The sequence below is a fragment of the Lolium rigidum genome, chromosome 7 (assembly GCF_022539505.1).
Source record: "Lolium rigidum isolate FL_2022 chromosome 7, APGP_CSIRO_Lrig_0.1, whole genome shotgun sequence".
In the NCBI taxonomy this organism is placed as follows: domain Eukaryota; kingdom Viridiplantae; phylum Streptophyta; class Magnoliopsida; order Poales; family Poaceae; genus Lolium; species Lolium rigidum.
The window spans coordinates 286667307-286686740 of record NC_061514.1 but is presented as its reverse complement, the minus strand read 5'-3'; the positions used below and the strand labels follow the sequence as shown (position 1 = coordinate 286686740).

Below are 19434 nucleotides of genomic sequence, written 5' to 3'. Positions count from 1 at the left end.
CTCCGCTGTGTGAACGGAACCCGCTTCAAGGTCCAGCCCGGTGGAATAATCACGTCAAGGCACCAAAGTTTCTTGTTCTGCTAAAAAAAAAATTCTGGTAATTTTCTCCTCTGAATCTACAGAGACTTCTAAAGCTTCAACAATCACAAAAGTGCAAATTCAGCTTAGCGAAACCCCCATATTGACATCTCCTTCTGAAAAATGGTGTGCCACAAGAAAAGAAAATATGCCGTGACGAACGCTAATATTGTGGTGAGCCCTCCCCCAAAAAAATATTTCGAGCAGCTTGAATGTGTCTCGACACGCACGACCTATTTGGTTGATGAGTACCTATTCTAGAAATGTGTGGTTTGTGGTGAGAAAATTGATTGCAACAACTTTTGTGGTGAGTGAAGTGTTTGCCTCACTTGTGGCAAGACTTCCATCGCAATCAAAAGCTTGTCTTGGTATATATTAGAGTGTAAGGTCTTGAGTTTAAGTTTTGGCGTTCGCAATTTATTTTAAAATTGATCATGCCCTTTGTCTGTGTATACCGAATCTTGATCCTACCTTTGAGTCTCTGTAAGTGTTGACTTTGCTCTCCTGCCACGCATGAGAGGGGTATTGAAATGTATATATTTGAATTTCCTAGCTCTTTTCACCGGTTCGAACGTTTAACTGAGTTGCCTATCACTAATAGAAAAAGGGGCTTCCGTCCAAGGCTTTAGTACCGGTTTCCTTACGAACCGGTACTAAAGGGTTCCACTGCCCAGGCCTTTAGTACCGGTTCGTGACACGTCAGAAAACCTTTAGTACCGGTTTGTGACACGAACCGACACTAAAGGGTAGACCTTTAGTACCGGTTCGTGTCACGAACCGGTACTAAAGGTTTCCTACTCCCCACGCACCTCCACCATCCCCCCCCCCCCGCGTGGATCGCCTTTTTTTGCTTTGTAAAATACAAATGGAAATGATAGAAAATTCAAAAAATAAAATGTTTTCAGATTCTTATATGTTATGCAACCTACTATTCGGAAAAATTAAGAAATTCGAATTTTGACTCTTTTTTGCAAAAAAAGTTTGAAAAATGGTAAAACTGCATTAACTTTTGCATACAACGTCGGAAAATAACGTATAATATATCAAAATCATCGTGGGAAAAAGTTACATCCGAATTTACCGGGGTTTACCCGGTTAGCCAATTTTTAGATTCTCAAAATTCCAAATGAAAATATGAAAGCAGGAACATTTTAGTTTTTTCCAGAAATTTAGAATTTTCTATATTTTTAATTTTTAGAAATTTAAAATTAATAATTATAAGATTTTTTGAATCCCAGAATATTACTATTACTTTTAGAAAATTATAATATTTTCAAATTTTAGGTTTGGCAAAAAAAATATTGAAAAATTAAAATAATAATTAAAAATAATACAAATTAAAAATTAATTTTATTTATTTAGACAACATTATTATTACATCATTACTTTTGTTTATTAAAAAAATTATTTGGAATTTAAATAATAAAGAAGTGTGACATCGACCAACATGTTAATAGGATTGATATGATACTACTATCAACGACATGCGCGCGAAGCACTTGGAAGTGGGACGGAAAAGAACTTGGAAGTTAAGCGTGCTAGTGTTGGAGTAGTGTGAGGATGGGTGACCGACCATAAAGTTTGACCACGGGTAAGTAATTTGACTAGAGATTAAGTGCAGTTAGAGACTAATGGAAATATTAGGAATTCTGAGAAAAAATAAAAAAAAGGAAGAGAAAAATAATTAGAAAAAATGGATAAAAAAATTTAAACGAAATAGCCTTTAGTACCGGTTCGTAACACGGATCGGTACCAAAGGTCTCCAGCCCCGCGGGCTCCTCCGTGCCCACGTGGAGGCACCTTTAGTACCGGTTCGTGGTTGGGAGGTTTTAGTACCGGATCTTTAGTACCGGTTCCAAAACCGGTACTAAAGGCCCTTTGGAATCGTACTAAAGGGGGTTTTCTCTACTAGTGTATTGCGTTAAGATTTTGACAAACATGGTACCCTTTTCCATGTATCTTACGGGTTGCACCAAAATTTTGGATCTCATCTAATTAAAAATTGAAGCTAATAATGGAACAAGACTGTTGCTAAATAGCAGTATCTAATCTCTTGTTTATTTTCCTTCCAATCGGTCCTTCTTACACCAAAATTTGCGAGTGAAAGGTTTCAACCAAAAGTGGTGCCACATCATTACGAAAATTCGTACCGGAACATCGGTTCAAATACGTGTTAATATTGGACATTATTTCCAAAAAGAAAAGAGTCGTTCGAAGGGAGATCCACTCTCTCTAATGCCTTTTAACACCGTGGCAGATACGCTTGCTATTCTCATTTGCAATGGCATAAGAGGATGATGACTAGGTTGGTGGGCTCATATCTCATTTAATAGGGGGAGGAGCCTCAATTTTCCAATACACCAATGATACTATCTTATCTTATTCATGGTGCATGACTTAGAGAAAACTATGAACATGAAGTTAATTCTAAGCATTTTTTAGCAGCTATTCAAATTGTAAATAAACTTCCACAAAAGCGAGTTTCTCTGCTTTGGAAGGACAAAGGAAATGGAGGAACAATACAAGCATATATTCATTTGCATGGTTGGATCTCTTCCATTTCGATACGTACATACCCCACTCACTGAATGAAACTACTAAACAAAGAATGAAACCGTGTGGAAATTTGGATTGAAAAAAAAAACTACTACTCCATCCGTCTCAGTTTACTAGTCTTCTTTGTATGAGTAAATTACATATACGTACCACTTTTGGGGCAACGGTTTCGAGTTGGTACCATCTTTGATAATTTTAACAAGTAACTACAACTTCTGGGGCAGCAAGTAACAAATAGCACAATTTTTGCGTTAACACCGATTTAACTGTGCGGGTCTACATGTCAGAGCAAACGGCCGTCAACCAGCCGTTAGGAGTGAAATCCAATACAATTGCCTTTGCGTGTGTGCATGCTCCTCCTCCGTCGACCCCACGTCTCAACATCGTCTGCGTGTCTTGCCGGCGCCGTCCTCCGCGTACGCCGCCCCTGCGCCTCCCGTCGGCTGCTGCTTATCGGGTCGCCCTCCAGCCTAGGTGCCGATCGCTGGCCCTCATGGGCAGCTTGCTGAGATGGCACCAGGCACCACGAAGCTGCGACAAGGTTCTCAAGTTTCTCAATCACACCAGATTGTAGAACACGGCCACCAGCTGCGAGAAATGAGTGTACGGGGAAATGCTGGCGGGCGTGACCGGGATGGTGCCGACAGCGGTGAACGCAGCGACAGCTGCCGTGGCTTGCCGGGTCGATGGAAGGCCATCGCGGTGAAGCTGGGCACGCGCCCGGCGCGCCTGCCGGTCATGTCCAGCCACAGGCTCGAAACGCACGCTGCAGCGAAATGCTGCAGTACGTGCCGCCACTCTCGCCGACGCGGCCGCCCGGCATCACGAAGCTTCAGATGCAGAGCGCGATCGATGCGCCTGCAAGCAGGCTGAACGTCAACTGCTTGTCCGATCCGGAGTGCTATCCGACGCCTCGACTCATCCTCCAGCAGCGGCCCAGATGGACGTGCGGGAGCAGCTACAGATCAGGCACGGCGAGGCCAAGGGCCGAGCGGTGGACGGGCTGCTCGACGCCCGAAACAAAGACTAGAAGCGCGTCGTCTCCGCGCTCGGCCGTGCCAAGTCGCCGCGCTGGTGCAGATGGTCACGGCGCCAGCGCCCACGGTGCAGGAGAAGGCCGCCACGGTGATATGCCAGCTCGCGGAATCGGGGGTGGCATCTGCGAGGCGCTGCTCGTGTCGGAGAGCGCGGTGCTCACGCTGCACCGCCTCTCCGCGTGGCCCGACGCTGCTGCCCGCGCGGCCTCACCGCTCTCCGACCAGCATCCTCCGTTGCGCCTAGCTACTCCGGTCGCCGCCCGCCGATTGCGCCCCGTCACTGCATCTGGCTGACTCCCGCGTCGTCGGTCGCGTCCGCGTCCAGCTTGCCCCGCCAACTCCGGCGCTACTCCGCCCGCTGCGCCCGCGCGCGTCCAGCGTCCGGCTGCTCGCTGGCCGGTCACCTCGCGCCTTTCCGCCGGCTGCCGCGCGCGCTGGCCGCCCAAATCGTCTCGCCGCCAGCTCTCCTACCGGCAAAAAAGAGAAGGCAGAGGCCGGGTGGAGGAGGAAAGAAAGAGAACAAAATAGGGGAGTGGGGCCAGCTGGGGGAGTTGGCCGATTAAAAAATGACAGCTGTTGACGGCCGTTTGCTCTGACATGTAGACCCGCACAGTTAAATCGGTGTTAACGCAAAAATTGTGCTATTTGTTACTTGCTGCCCCAGAAGTTGTAGTTACTTGTTAAAATTACCAAAGATGATACCAACTCGAAACCGTTGCCCCAAAAGTGGTACGTATATGTAATTTACTCTCTTTGTATCCCTATGTCGTCAATTTGACCTATATAATTTAAATTATATAAAGCAAAAAATTATATCATTAAAAAAATAGAACATCTAAACTTTCTAATGATATAATTTTTATAACATATAACTAATGCCAACTTGATCAAACTTGCAACCTAAGGGTACGCGCTCACCTAAGACTACTCACAATGGGAAGTATCATATTCTAGTATCATACATATGATACTAATTTATGATACAACACCTACATTGTACAGTATCATTAATTAGTATCATAGTTCCATCATATTTAATGTTTTGTAGAATCTCAATGCAAATATATGTATATGATGTGTTTGCCACTAAAATTTCTAATTTTACGTGCTATGATACGGTATCTACCTATGATACTAGTCTCACATCTCTACTTATTAATTGATGTGCCACATAAATTTTTTGTCTACATAGCATACATGATACTAACTATGATACTTTTATTGTAGCTAGTCCAATAAACTGTGAGAGAGGGAGTAGTATTTAACTTCCGTTGCATGCCACGAGCAATAAAGTAACCAATTAACCTCATTAATTCTACATCTTATTCTTCATTAAGATTAGATTTCGCACTTCTCCTGGTGCCGACCAGACCGACCGGATAAGAGAGAGTAAAGGCGATGGAGGCTGCGATAATGTTTATTTTCGAGAAAAGATTTTTTTGAGAAACACATTCGAGACACACACTTATACACTTATTTCTATGAACGTACACACGCACACCCTTTTCCCTACGAACACCATCGAGAGACTGAGTTTAAGGAACTGATCCAATGGGTCTTGAGATTGACGAAGTCACCAACTCACCATGGACGCTTCGCTGGAAACGTCCCCTCCTACTACCGAAGAAATGAAGAATATAAAAGACGATAGACTTAAGAGCATCTCCAGTCGCGTCCCCCAAACGACGCGGATCGAGCATCTGGGGGGACATTTTTTCTTTGTGCTGCGTTTGAGGGATGTCGCTGCCCAGCCGCGTCCCCCAAATGTGGACCTAGATTATCTAACCCTAACCTACTGGTTGTCCGACGGTGCATTGGACGGCCCTGCCCCGTCGTCGCCTCCCCTCCGCCGCTCGCCGCCTCTCCCTACGGAGCGTGACGAGAACACGTCGGTGCTCGTACGCCTACCCTCCCCAGCTGCTCCTGTCGGAGGGAGAGTTCGACGGCACGGCGAACCTGCTCCTCCTCGCGGGCACGGGCGTCGTCCTGCAGCTTCTTCTGCGACTCGAACGACTCGAGGAGCGGTTGCTGCTGCGCCGCCACCTCCTCCGCGTCCGACCCATCATCGTCGGAACAGTCGAAGTCGTCGTCGTCTTCCTCCTCCTCCGCCGCCGCCTCCTCCTCCTCCTTGCGCCGTTGCCAACGCATCTGCCTCCGCCGCCCAGGCCGCCGCTTCCGCTGCCATCTCCTCCTCCCGCAGCTGCTGCTCCAGCACCTCCCGCCGATGTCGTTGATGGAGCTCCCACATCCGCAGTTGCTCCTGGAGCTCCTCAATGTGCCGCTACTCGTACAGCTCGTCCGCACGCCGCCGCAGCTCCATCTCGTCCGCATGGCGACGCCGCTGCTGCTGCTCTGCACGCCGCCGCTCGCCCATCTCCTCCGCCAGGCGCCGGAGCGCCTCTTCCGCCGTGGCGGCGTCGAACATCGCTATGGTGTCTGTTAGCGTCGCCTCCTCCCACGCTTCGTTCTCTGCAGCCTCTGGGTCGACGTCGAACTCCTGTGGTGGTGGAGATGGAGGTGGAGGTGGAGACGGTGGTGGAGGCAACTGGCCATCGCGGGCGCGGTTCATTATTGGGTAGGTGGTGCTTAGGCGACGAGGCATGTGTTTGCGGCGGAGAAAGGGATGCCGGCGACTGTGGTGGCGACCATTGAACGGAGGAGGCCTTTTATAGGCGCTGGTAACGCGAGAAGAGGCGGGAAGAAAGCGCGGGAAGAGGTCAGAAGCCGCGGGAAGGAAGAGCGGGAACGCGCGGTGGAGTGTGAACGGTGGCAACACGTGTAGGAGTGCAAGACGCGTCGCTGACGGGACGTCTCGCCTGCCCCTCCATCGCCATAAAGACAAATCTGCGACACTTCGTTCGTGTGTAAATGACGCGTCGGGCCGGCCACTCCCCGGCTCGCTTCTCGTTGTGTCCGACGCGTCCAAAGCATCTTCTGTGGATTGGGAACGAGCTCAAAGCGCCGGATAGTGTATTAGACTACAACGAATGGAAGGAGACTTTGTGGCACGCGACTGTGCCAAAAATATGTCCGACGGCGCCCAAAATGATCTTTGGGGACAGGGTGGACGTGCTCGTGCACGCAACGAAATTTGGCAGCGTTCGCCACGTACGGCATTGAAAGTGGAATGATTGCGTGCCGTTTCCTGCCATGCCGTTGTACGCCGTCGCGCCACGCTCGAAGCTCACCTTTCATCGCAGGTACTGTACATCACCGAGCGGCTACACCGCCGTTCCCCTCCGTCCAAGAAGAGATCAGAACGAACAGGCCAGATAACCCCAAAAATGTCGTCACATTCGACCAGAGATGTGCGCACGGCGGCGTGTTCACCCTCGTCGGCGCCGCCGCCCCCGCCGTCGTGCACCGCTGCCGCGTCAGGTGACCGTCTGTCCTGTCTCCTATGGTGCTCAGTCCTCGCTTTGATTGATTTGGTATACTTCTTCTGAGATACATAGGCGTCAATGTCGTCGTGGACGCGCGGGAAGACGAGAGGCGGCGGCGCGTGCTCCTCCATGCCGCCATCGACGGCAACCTCGACCTCCTTTCCAGTACGTTTCCCAAATGCCTCCACCGAAGCTCGCACTAGTAGTGTTATTGCAGTCGACCAGCAGCCCATCGGAGATCGGACATTGGGGCTTGCAGGGATGGCGGTGGAGCTGGACGCGGCGGAGCGGGGCGGCACGGGCGCCGCCGGCGTCTGGTCGACGTGCGGCCGCGGGGCGCTGCACCTGGCCGCCGCCAACGGCAGGGCGCACGTCTGCCGCTACCTGATCCAGGACCTCGGCTTCCCCGTCGACGCCCCTTCCTCCTCCGGCGAGACGCCGCTGCTCCTGGCGGCCACCTTCGGCCACACCGAGACGGCGGCGCACCTCCTGGAGCGCGGTGCCTCCCCTTGCGCACCGGACACCGACGGCGAGACCCCGCTCCACTGGGCCGCCTACAACGGTACTTAACTGCCTCGCCGGCCGGCGGCTCCAGCCAGCTCGCCCCGTGTTCCTCTTGTTCGCGTCGCTGGCGCCGGCGCGCATTGATTTTGAAGAATTGACGCTGGCGCTATGGCAGGCGACCGCGAGCTGGCGATGCTGCTCCTGCACAGAGGCGCCGACGCCGGCGCGGCCAACCCCAGGGGCACGCCGCTGCATGTCGCCGCCGAGCGGGCGCACCCGGACGTCGTCAGCGTCCTACTGCGCCAAGGCGCCGATGTATGTCGCGTGCATTTTTCTAGGCTTTGTCGGATGAGCAATAAGGTTGACCAGCTTCCAATTTTGCAGCCGAACAAGGTTGCAAACGGCGTCTTCACGCCCTTGGTTTCGTCGCTTGTTGGTGGCTCTCTGAAATGGATGAAGCTACTCATTCTGGTAAGTACCATGTTCCACTGTCTTCTGCTAATTAGTGCTCACCTGTTGCTTCGCATGAACATAAGAGAATGACCTGCATTTTAAGCAATTCTCGGCTCGGTTACGAGCTCACATGATTTAGCAATTCGCTGCACTGAAACTGCTCTGGAACTGTTGTTAACTAGGCTGGGGCTAATGTTAACGCCGGTGGATTCAGTGGAGCAACCCCTCTGTTCATAGCATGCAGCCGCCGTGGCACCGCCCCGTTCGTCAAGTGCTTGCTGGCGGCTGGAGCAGATCCAAACGCCCTTGATGAAGTGAGCCAACTAAAACCTCATTTACAGTCACATTTCATCTTTGCTTCAGTTACATGTATGTGTTCCAAGTCTTGTTAATTCTTCTTCTGCCCATTGCAACTCTTGGCCCTGAGCAAGATTGTTCTCTGGAAACTCACGGCCTCTCTACTCTGGCAGCTTGGTAGGTTACCGATAGAAATCGCTGCAGTCCATGCTGAAACGGAAGTTGTTGAGCTTCTGTTTCCTGTAACGCGACGCGCTCCGAAAGTGCCTGACTGGACTGTTGGTGGCATTGTGAGCTATGTAAATTCTGCAGCTTACAAGAAGTGGGTATGTCATATATTCATATTGCTGTTAAGTACATACAAGTTTAGCATTACATGAACACTCCTGACTCCTGTTGTTTTTACAAGGAGTGGGTGTGCCTTATTTAATTAATTTACATGCTCTGGAATGCACCCAGTTATATATTTTGCCAAACTTAGTTAAATGGCCTTACTTAGTTAAACCCATGGTTATTTAAATGTTGTTGACTTAAAAGATTTTTTTATTTAGGCGATCATAGTCGCCTCTACCAGTAAAGATGAACTGAAACAGCAAGGGTACTCTGCTTTCCAAAGGAAGGACTATGATGAGGCCATACTTCTGTACAGCATGGTAACAATTATTCTTTCTGCAGAAGTTGTTTTTTGGGTAATGCTAACTTCTATTCTGTTCTTGATATTTGTATGCGGAAGCGTTAGAAAAGGAAGAACTTCTTATTGCCTTCACTAACGGGAATGAAGAAACTATGAAGTTGTTATGGCGCTTCCTCATATAGAATATCCCCAATTCACATGGCTACATTTCTGAAGCTCTGAATTTGGTGAACACTTTTTTTTTCCATTTGTAGGCACTGAAGATTGATGACACGGACGCCGTATTATATTCAAACAGGAGCGTCTGTTGGCTGCACCTCGGTGTCGGCGACGAGGCTCTTTCAGACGCCCAGGCCTGCACCAGGTTGCGGCCTGACTTGGCAGAAGGCTACTACCATCAGCGAATGGCTTTCAACTTGCTTCAGGTGATGAGCCGAAAACTAGATTCGTATGCTCAGTTTCAGCTGTGGTAACCCTCGCCGCGTTATTTGGCTTATGGACAAGGCATCTGATTTTTGATACTGTTAGGATTATGCTAGCGCTTCGGATGCCCTTCTAAAGACCTCGAACCTGGATCAGGAGAACATCGACATCAACGACGCTCTACGGTACTAAGCCACTCTACCTGCAGCCTCGCATAGTTATGAAGTATGCGCCAATGTATCATCATCGTCACAAACTGTTTCCTGGAGGAGCAGGAAGGTGCGGAGTGCACATTCTGGGAGAAGTTCTCGGCGCTGAAATGTTTTAGTGCCAGTATGTACAATGTAGCATTCCTTCAGTACGAATAATACTGCTTTTTTTTTGAGACATGAATAATACTGCTAATGTTAAGCAGTAGGCTGTCAAGCCTTTTTTTAGAATGCTGCATGTGGTCGCCATTCTGTATAGGGACTTTTCAGTTGCCGGGCCGAAAGCGGGCCGAAAGCAGTCGAGGCCTATGAACTGAGTTACTGAGGGAAGCCCATAGATAGGAGTGACAGAAACCGACAGAAAATGTAAGAGAGTAAGAAAAAGGGGTGCGAAATGGCTAGAAAAAGGTCAAGCTTTGAAAAGGTCCTGCTTCCCGCTCTTCTAAAGCGAAGTGTCGAGCTCACCTTGTCCCCGCTCTCTACTCGCCAAGTGTTTGCTCATCCTTTCGCAGGGATCATGTGTATTGTCTATTTGTCTGTATATACACGTATTTATTTCAAGATTCAAGTTGTTTAAATAAAATATTTTCTAAACTGTTCATCCAGATTAACCTTCCTCAAAACTAGATCATGTTGATATCATGTTGATATGTGTAAGCACCCACTACTACAGCTGCCTAATTCATCAATTTGTTCAGATTATAAGCTTGGATTGAAGCAACAATAGAGAATCTAAGGAGGAAGAAGGGGAACAAGCAACACTGGCCAAGCCAGGCCTCGGCCGAAGCCGCCGTCCAATTCCTCTCCGTTCCAATCCAAGTCCATTATGTCCGTCTCCTTCATATTTGTAGTGGCTACTAATGTCTTCTAGCAGGCCAGCCCAAGAGTTGCTTCACGCTGGCCAGCCCAAGAGTGAAGCAGAGGGAAGGTTGTTGACAATATGATTCGAGGATGTTATTTGCTGCACTTCTTGTATTAGGGTTGTAGTTGTATTCAGCTTTTCATTGTACCTTAGACTTCGGTATACTTTTATACTTTGGTTTCTATGTTCGTTTTATGTTTTTGTACTTTTGTTTCTATGTTCGCTTTGCCCTCAAAAATCTTTACCTGCTGCCTTTTCTTTAGAGGTCTTGATATGTGAAAAATGAACTCCATGTATATTGATTTGTTAGGGGAGGAAGTGTAGGGATCAAGATTAATGATGATATTGGTCACTATTTCCAGACTAGAAAGGGTCTTCGACAGGGTGACCCGCTGTCACCTATGTTATTTAATATTATTGCAGATATGCTGGCCATCCTAATAGCAAGAGCGACAGATGATGGACAGATAGGAAGCCTTATTCCTTATTTAGTTGATGGAGGAATTTTTATTCTGCAATATGCGGATAACATGATACTTTTCATGGAACATGACTTCGAAAAGGCTATGAATATGAAACTAATATTGCGTTACTTTGAAGAATTGTCAGGGCTAAAAATTAATTTTCATAAGAGTGAAATTTTCTTTTTTGGTAAGGCCAAAGAGGAAGAGGAGCAGTACAAACAACTATTTGGTTGTGAATCTGGTTCTTTGCCCTTCAGATATTTGGGTATCTCAATCCATTATATAAAGCTAAAAAACTCTGAATGGAATCCAGTGGAAAGTAGGTTCGAGAGAAAACTAGGATGTTGGGCTGGAAAATTGTTATCATACGGGGACCGCCTTGTATTGATTAACTCGGTTCTTACTAGTTTACCGATGTTCATGCTATCTTTCTTTGATTTACCTAAAGGGGTGAGGAAGAGATTATATTTTTTTCGATCACGCTTCTTTTGGCAGTGTGAGGAAAATAAAAAGAAATATAGGTTAACTAAGTGGAACCTGATTTGTAGACCTAAGGACCAAGGTGGTCTTGGGATTGAAGTTCTAGAGATTAAAAATTCTTGCCTACTTAGCAAATGGTTATTTAAACTTCTTTCCGAGGAAGGGTTATGGCAACAATTATTAAAAAACAAGTACCTTTCGCAGAAAACCTTGGCGTAAGTTGAAAGTAAACCTACTGATTCACCCTTCTGGAAAGGACTAATGAAAGTTAAAGGGGGTTTTTTCAGTAGAGGAAAATTTGAGGTAGGCTCCGGAGAAGGAGTACGTTTTTTGGAAGATAGAAGGTTAGGTGATCACACCCTTGCATCTCAGTATCCTCAATAATATAATATAGTTAATCGTAAGCATGATACAGAGGGAAATGTTATGAGCCCAACTCTGTTAAACATATTTTTTCGGAGGATGCTAATTGGTGACAAGTGAGATCAATGGGTACACCTATGCCAAAGACTGATGGTGATAAATTTAAATGATGATCAAGACAAGTTCGTCTGGGACCTAACATCTTTAGAGAGATTCACTGTTAAATCTATGTATGCTGACTTGTTAAATGGAAATACTAGATATCTTCGTAAATATCTTTGGAAGATAAAAATCCCACTAAAAACTAAAATCTTTATGTGGTTCCTTAGTAAGAAAGTCCTTTTGATCCGTAATCTAGCAAAGAGGAATTGGAATGGAAATACGAAATGAGTGGAACATTTGTTTATTTCATGTCCTTTTGCTAGGCTTATTTGGCGGGTGGTTTTTGCTACATATAATATTCCACCTTCATCCAATATCACAAATTTGTTTGGAAATTGGCTTAATGGAACTGACAAAACTGATAAAGCTAGGATTCGCATTGGTGTTTCGGTTTTATGTTGATCAATTTGGAATTGCAGAAATGATATTGTTTTTAACAGAAAGTATTCTACTAATTTCTTGCAGGTTATTCACACTATGGTGCACTGGATCCAGCTATGGCGCTTCTTGCTCCCGGAGGACCAGCGAGAGTGCATGGTTTCTGGATGCAACCGTTTTCGAATGGTTGCTCAGGATTGTTTAGCAGTTTGCTTTTGTTTCGATGGTTGATTTTTATATCGACCATCGGTGATTGTTGAATTGTAAACTTTGAATTCTCGTTTGATTAATAAAAGGTTGTGTGCATCAACCGATGCAGAGGCCGGGGCTTTCCCTATTTCGAAAAAAAGTATATTGATACATTTTTTCTTTTGATAATAGACGCTTTATTGCTTGGAATAAGTATTATATCCGGCCTATGCATAACTAAGATGCACACAGCCGCGAAGAATCAGTGATTACAAACCAAAAAGGCTAAAAGTCTAGATGGTACTGTAGCAAGGTAGAAAGCACAAATATGCGGTAGGCGGACCAAGCTACAGATCACGTTGCCGTCCATGTTGGAAAAAATATCTCTCGTCGTATCCTCTAATCGTGTAGATACTTTTGTAGAAAGATCTCGATGCACCAGCAAAGGTAGATGACCAACAAAAGAGAAGACCATTTATTATTAAAAACCTTGTTTCTCCAACATAGTGATAGCGATCAAATAACGGTAATTGCTCTCACTCTAATAAGTAAGTTAAATCTAGAATGCACACAATTTAGCTAGTTGCCAAAAATATTGGCAACACTACGCGACAGGTATAAGGTAGAACCTATTTGGATGGCTGACTTCGTTCGCACTTTTTTGCTTCCCTATCAATTATGTTTTGCAAGGTTATCTTTGGTACGAATCATCCTGCAATGAAGATGCCACGCAAACATCTTATTTTTCAGTGAGATCTTCATCTTCTAAAATTTTAAATTATTGCCGATAGGGATATCTGGTTAGGCTAAAGCATTATACATAGAGGCGAGTGAGAAAACACCAGTCTCAGGAAGGTTCCAACAAATAACATCTGACCCCTGCATCAAAAATCCAGACGTTGTAACGAGTCGTTCCATGATACGCAAGTTAGACGCTGGACTACCACCTTTATTGATACTGTAATTCTCTTCCTGCCTCCCGTATTCCTGCAAATACTTATAAATAAAAATAACGCAGTAGGGAACTTTTCTACAGTGTTTTGCTGTAAAAACGGCAGGCTCTGTAAATGTGTTTGCCGTGTCTCATCTATGTTCCCTCTTCGTCCACGTCTACGCTGTAAACCATCAGCTCTTGGTTCTCTTGAGTGAAAATTCAGGTGGAGGATCGATCTCTTGGTTTCTCTTCGGAGAATAATAGTCCACCGTGATGTCAAACTCGGCCTTAAGCCTCCGTTACAATCATCTTGTTTCTGACGACTACAACTTGGAAACAGTATCAACGTCGGATATACATCTCTTCGTACTGTTTTGATAGTTGCTCTATGTTCATCTAGACATCTACTGAAGCAAATCGGTTAAGAGGAAAACGGTATTGCTGTAGCATGTTTCTTCGATGCTGCTCTCGGTGGACCTGGAGTTCTTATTCTGATGTTTCTGCCGTTCGTGCTTATCAGGCCATTCATCGCTCGCGTGTGCGCCTTCTATTTCCTGGTGCTAATTAATCCTACTCGTCCCCTTGCTGCTGTCTCCTCCGAACCACTCGCTGTTGCGAGGGAGACGGCTTATCAAGACCTCTGTCCGCTTGTCCAGTGTCGGGTAACCACGACGCCGACGACCGATGATGAAATGAAGTCTATAGCCCACCAAACGACCCATGATCCGGTAGGGTGCATGCATGGGGCACCATGATCAGGTGCACAGTCCCATGAAAGCTGAACTTCGTTCCATTGATCCCAACTTTTAGCAATTAGCACTTTGGTCTGATCCTCTGAATTGTCCGATTGCCTTCGACGATTCATGCAAAAAGAATCTGCACGCGCTGGACAATGTAGAGAAGCGAAGACAACCGATTTAACGGGGGAAATCTCTGTGAAAATTAATCACGGCAATATATCATTACACAGGTAGAGGCGATCACAACTTCGCAAGTTAACAACCCACACAAGCACAAACAGGGACAGATGGACCGGCAGATGATAGTAACAGGAGTCGGGAGACAGCTCACCTTAATCTTTCTTGAGGACGTACTTCAGGCGGCTAGAGAGCAGATTAGGTTTCCTTATCAGCCTGTCCCTAGAGATTGGTTAGCCGTGCAGATGTACATGGCATATTAGCACGTACTTACCTCATTTGCTCAATAATTATCACCTACCACTTGCTCTGCCTCAGCCCTCAGCGTTGAGTGAAACTAACGTACGATCCAGAGGCTCTATCTTTTGGACTCACTGGCTTTACTTACAAGGCAAATTAACTCCAATTTGTGCCAAGCTTGTATGGCTTGCTCTTTTCATAAGCCATGCTTTCCTTCTTCCTCTCCCATACTGCAATATTATTTTATTTATTTACTTACACTTTGATTCCTAGAGAGAGAAGTATCGAAAGCGTTTTCCTTGTTTAGTAGAATTAGTATTGCCCTCGAAAATTCATCTGCTGCCTTTTCTTTAGAGGGCTTTAACGGTAGCTAGGGATATGTGAAAAATGAACTCCATGTCTATCGCTGCAAAATATGGCCGCCAGCCGGTTTTGTTTTCTTTTCCGGGTTTGCTTCCCCAACGGATATATGGCATGATTTATATATGGACCTGTAAACAACGTGTGATGCACAACAGCACAAGAATGCCTCTCTTTCCATGAGCCTTCACCGTGTTGTACATTTCAAACCGAAGTTTATAATTCTCATGGCAAGGGAAAGATAATGGTTGAAAACACGGTCAGCTCTCACGGATACAGCCTTGCCATCGACAGTGATACATGAAACTGAAAATTTCGTCAGGCAGGGGGTGCCTTCGTTTTAGTGCAACCTCGGTTTTCAAGCTGCCGGAGCGCGGTTAGCCGAAGCAGCAGCATCTTCTGATGCAACAACAAAACATAAGCATAGTATTTCTTAAAAAAAATAATCATTTGAACAACTAGTGAATTCATCAGCGCAACACAATACAGTACAAAACCGCAAACTGTCCTTGATTTGGTAGAACACAGACGGAAGAAACAAGCGCCGGTTACATGTATATCAGCCGGCCTGTTTTCTGTTCAGAAGTTCAGAAAAGTCAGACGAAGGCAACCGCGTTCAACGACGACTAGCAATACTTTGCAGAAACTGTCATTGTCCGTACGTGTGTAGCTCGTTCAGGACGCGCTCGTCTGAAGAAACACAAATCCCACGTTCAGGTTTCAGATACTCCTACGTCACTTCATTCTTTTGGTCCTGAAGTGTTACGTGGAATTTGTCTCGGTGGCATCAGGAACCTTCAAATCCCTAATTCCCCCAGCATAATACCCCCAAAATCGACATCTTAACCAGATCAAAGTCCTTCAATTTATGTCCATGAATTATTTGGATAAAGGAGATGTGCAGCTCCACTCCTCCAGAGCCACCACTGATCGATGCACGCAGCCCTGAAATAACTCATGGACTGAACTTGCCGAACAGATATCAGTTCCATATTTTTCCTTTTTCATTCGCGTAACTGTGGCAAGATCCAGCTACAGCAATTGTTCGGCATGGAACCCATAAGGCCATAACCAGCAACTCATCAATCACTCCAAGCTCCTAAGTAGTGTAGCATTTATCAAGAACAGCTAGGATGCTTGCTAGATTACAATCAGTGGTCCCAAAAACCTAACTCATGGGAGCTGGACGCTAGAGTCCATGATCCAGGACCATGCCCATAAGCGTGGATCATGTAGCTTCAACAACATTTGCTACTGTGTTTGATCTTGTGCTCACCCAGCCACTCACCCAGTACCTGTTTCCCAAGTGAGCCACCCACCCAGCACGGATGAACCTCCAAACGTGAGTTTCAAAATGAGTGATCATGTTTCGAGCCCCCCTCCGGCAGAGAAAAGGCATGGACGTGGTGGCATGGAACATTGCTCAAATCATTTTTATCTGGATAGTTCATGCTCTCAGGGCAACTCCAAAGCCAACCCTGAGGCCACCACAAAGTAGCCTCCGGCCACCTCTGATCCCACCCGCCGCTCTCGGAGGAGGTCATCTAAGCATTGACGGCAGCGGTGAGCCTTTTGACATTTGTAGGTGCCGGAGTTACATCGCCATACACCTACTGCTTTGAGATTGGTGAGTCTTTTGTCATTGTCTAATATAAAACTAATGGCTGAAACATAAGTGAAATTTTTATGGAACTGAACTGATACATGGGTAACGTTGTGAATGTTTTTTGACATAAAGTGAAACTGTTGACGTCTTTTATGACGTCACTGTGATATGTTTCACAAAATAACCGTGTTTCAATTATGTTTCAATTTCGTTTCATAATAATTTTGTGAGTACCGTTGCCTTTAAAAAGAGGTTTTCGCAGGTCAAGCTTTTAGAGCACTTCGGTAAGGGCAGTTCGCTGAAGTGGCAAAGAAGTTCCAATTCGGGACACTTGTTTAAAGTTCACTCACTGCACATACATTTATACTATTTTTAGAAGTGACTCAAATGATAATTATTTAGAGTCACTTTAGAGAATGCCCCAAAAGATATATATCTTTGTAAGCCCATGTGCCCCAAAATAATTTTTTATAGAAAAACTAGTAAAACATTATCTTGCACAAGATAGCTCAAATAATGCAAAATTGGTACTATTTTTTGGGGTGAAAATCCAACTCATAAAGATGATTATACGATTTTGGTTAGTACAATCTAGGATTTAAAATACTAGCATGCATATTCTACGATTAGCGATCTTATCGTAATTATTCTGATCCGATTTAGAGTTGCTATTCTGACTTGGGCCAGATCTACCTCGTGACTGAAACCAGCCGAGAACCGTGCCCTATACTTCTTCCTATATGCATCGTCATGGAATATGGTTCACACAAAATGGAGAAAAAGAGAAGTGAATATAGAGAAAATGACCGGCTCTCGTCGAGGCTGAGCACGACACCAATGTTCAAGAACCTTCCTCAAATGTACAAAGTCCATTCCCACCGGTAATAACGGCCCCAACAACTGGATCCACTGGCCAGCCAGTCTATTCACAAGCTAGCAGCTAAAAAAGACTAACCAAAATAACCAAATGCTTCAAAACTAAGAAAAAAAGGTTATTTTTAGCTCAAAACAGTTCCCCTGTCTCACTTAGTTACTGATTTTAGTGCAGAAATTAGTTAATAAATTAGTTGTGCCATTCTTATTCACAGGTGACAGCTGATTTAGTTAGTGAATTTTTCAGCTATCAATGGGAAGAAAAATCAACCGAAAGAAGAAGCAAACAAAAAGCAACCGAACTTCCACCGAGAGAAGAAAATATATATACGCCACGACTAAACCCCACCTCCACCTTTTCCTTCCCAGCTAATTCCATTGCTCGCTTTCGCAAGACTCTTTCTTTCTCCCTTTCCCCCTCCGTCGCCTCAACCCAAGCCAAGGTAACCGCCATAGCCAACAAGAACCTACCCCGGCACGCACGGCTGCACGTCGTCGCCACCGGCGCCGGTGAGGGCTGAGAAACCGAGAAGAGATGGAGGTCGGCTGCGGCGCGGCCGGCGGGGCGGACGGCGGCAAGAAGCAGCAGCAGCCGCGCCAGTTCGCGCGGTCGCTGACGTACCACCACCACCAGGGCCACCGGCTGATGCCCAAGTGGCGCCGGCCGCAGCTCGCCGACGAGCCCCGCGCGCGGCCGCAGGCGGTGGTGCTCTACACGACGTCGCTGCGCGGGGTGCGGCGCACCTTCGCCGACTGCTCCGCCGCGCGCGCCATCCTGCGCGGCTCCCGCGTCGCCGTCGACGAGCGCGACGTGTCCATGGACGCCGCGCTGCGGCGCGAGCTGCGGGGCCTGCTCGACGCGCGGGGCCGCGCCTTCTCGCTCCCGCAGCTCTTCATCGGCGGCCGCCTCGTCGGCGGCGCCGACGAGGTCCGCCAGCTGCACGAGTCCGGCCAGCTCCGGCGCCTCCTAGAGGGCGCCGCGGGACAGGACCCGGCCTTCGTGTGCGACGCCTGCGGCGGCGTCCGCTTCGCCCCCTGCCCCGCCTGCGCCGGCAGCCGCAAGGTCTTCGACGAGGAGGAGGACCGCGTCATCCGCTGCGGCGACTGCAACGAGAACGGATTGGTGCGCTGCGCTAATTGCTCTTCTTGATCGCCCCCTCCCCCGCTCGATTCGCGCTGCTAATTTGAAGGATTATACTAGGTGGTTAGATTCGTCGTCAGAGAGGCGCATTTCGGTTTCTTGCTGTTCTTGATTTCTGTGTTCTAATTCAGTCCGACGATTTGGGTATCGGATTAGCAGCTCATGGAAAAGAACGAATTGTTCTTCTTGGATCCTAGCTGCGGAATTGCCATCGCGGTGATGGCGATTGAGGAATAAGAGCCGGTGCTTGTATATGTGTGTAAAAATTGGCACTGATATTAGCCTGATTGATAATGTAAGCGAACAACTAATTACTGTAAGTAAATACTTGAGCTTTGAGTTATTGATTCTTGTCTAGTGTTTGCTCTGTTTTCCTCTATAAACTTTACTTGATCGTCCATCTTATCCATGGTTACTCTGCTTTGATCAATTCTCTTCAATAACAGATAGCTGTACAGTAATACAGTTGGAAACAGTGTGATCCTCTTCAAGAAATGATCCAACTGTACTAACTTAATGCCTTGTAAGGCCGAAATCAGCTGTGATCTGACTGTACTCAGAAAACATTATCAGGCCGAAATTAGCTGTAACTAGAGCCACCTCTTCTGTTCTTTATGTATGGTCACTTGAGTTTGGAGTGTCTAATTATTGTCTAGCTATTTATTTTTCATACTATCTTTACTTGCTTTGATCCATCTTATCCATGGTTTGATTGATTTTCTTCGTGAATACTACAGTAATACAGTTTGAAACAATGTGATCCTCATCAGGAAATGATCCAACTGTACCAAATTAAAGCCTTTTAATGACTAGATTGGCTGTGATCAACTGTACCCAGAAACTTTAATCATGATGTCCTGTAGCTGTGCTCTAATTTAAAGCCACCTCTTC

General features: G+C 46.5%; 2 protein-coding genes across 2 annotated transcripts; both read left to right on the top strand.

The window, feature by feature from the left end:
- Positions 1 to 6955: 6955 nt before the first annotated feature.
- On the top strand, positions 6956 to 9844 carry LOC124672910 (ankyrin-1-like). Its single transcript, XM_047209065.1, has 10 exons — positions 6956 to 7029; positions 7119 to 7219; positions 7314 to 7616; positions 7734 to 7873; positions 7943 to 8029; positions 8194 to 8325; positions 8482 to 8657; positions 8883 to 8961; positions 9197 to 9367; positions 9482 to 9844. The coding sequence occupies exons 1-10, from the start codon at positions 6956 to 6958 to the stop codon at positions 9581 to 9583; spliced, it is 1365 nt and encodes a 454-aa protein (XP_047065021.1). The 3' UTR covers positions 9584 to 9844.
- A 7920-nt stretch (positions 9845 to 17764) lies between these two features.
- On the top strand, positions 17765 to 18886 carry LOC124677850 (uncharacterized protein At5g39865-like). The gene has a single exon (XM_047213799.1). The coding sequence runs from the start codon at positions 17938 to 17940 to the stop codon at positions 18550 to 18552; it is 615 nt and encodes a 204-aa protein (XP_047069755.1). The 5' UTR covers positions 17765 to 17937; the 3' UTR covers positions 18553 to 18886.
- Positions 18887 to 19434: the final 548 nt, after the last annotated feature.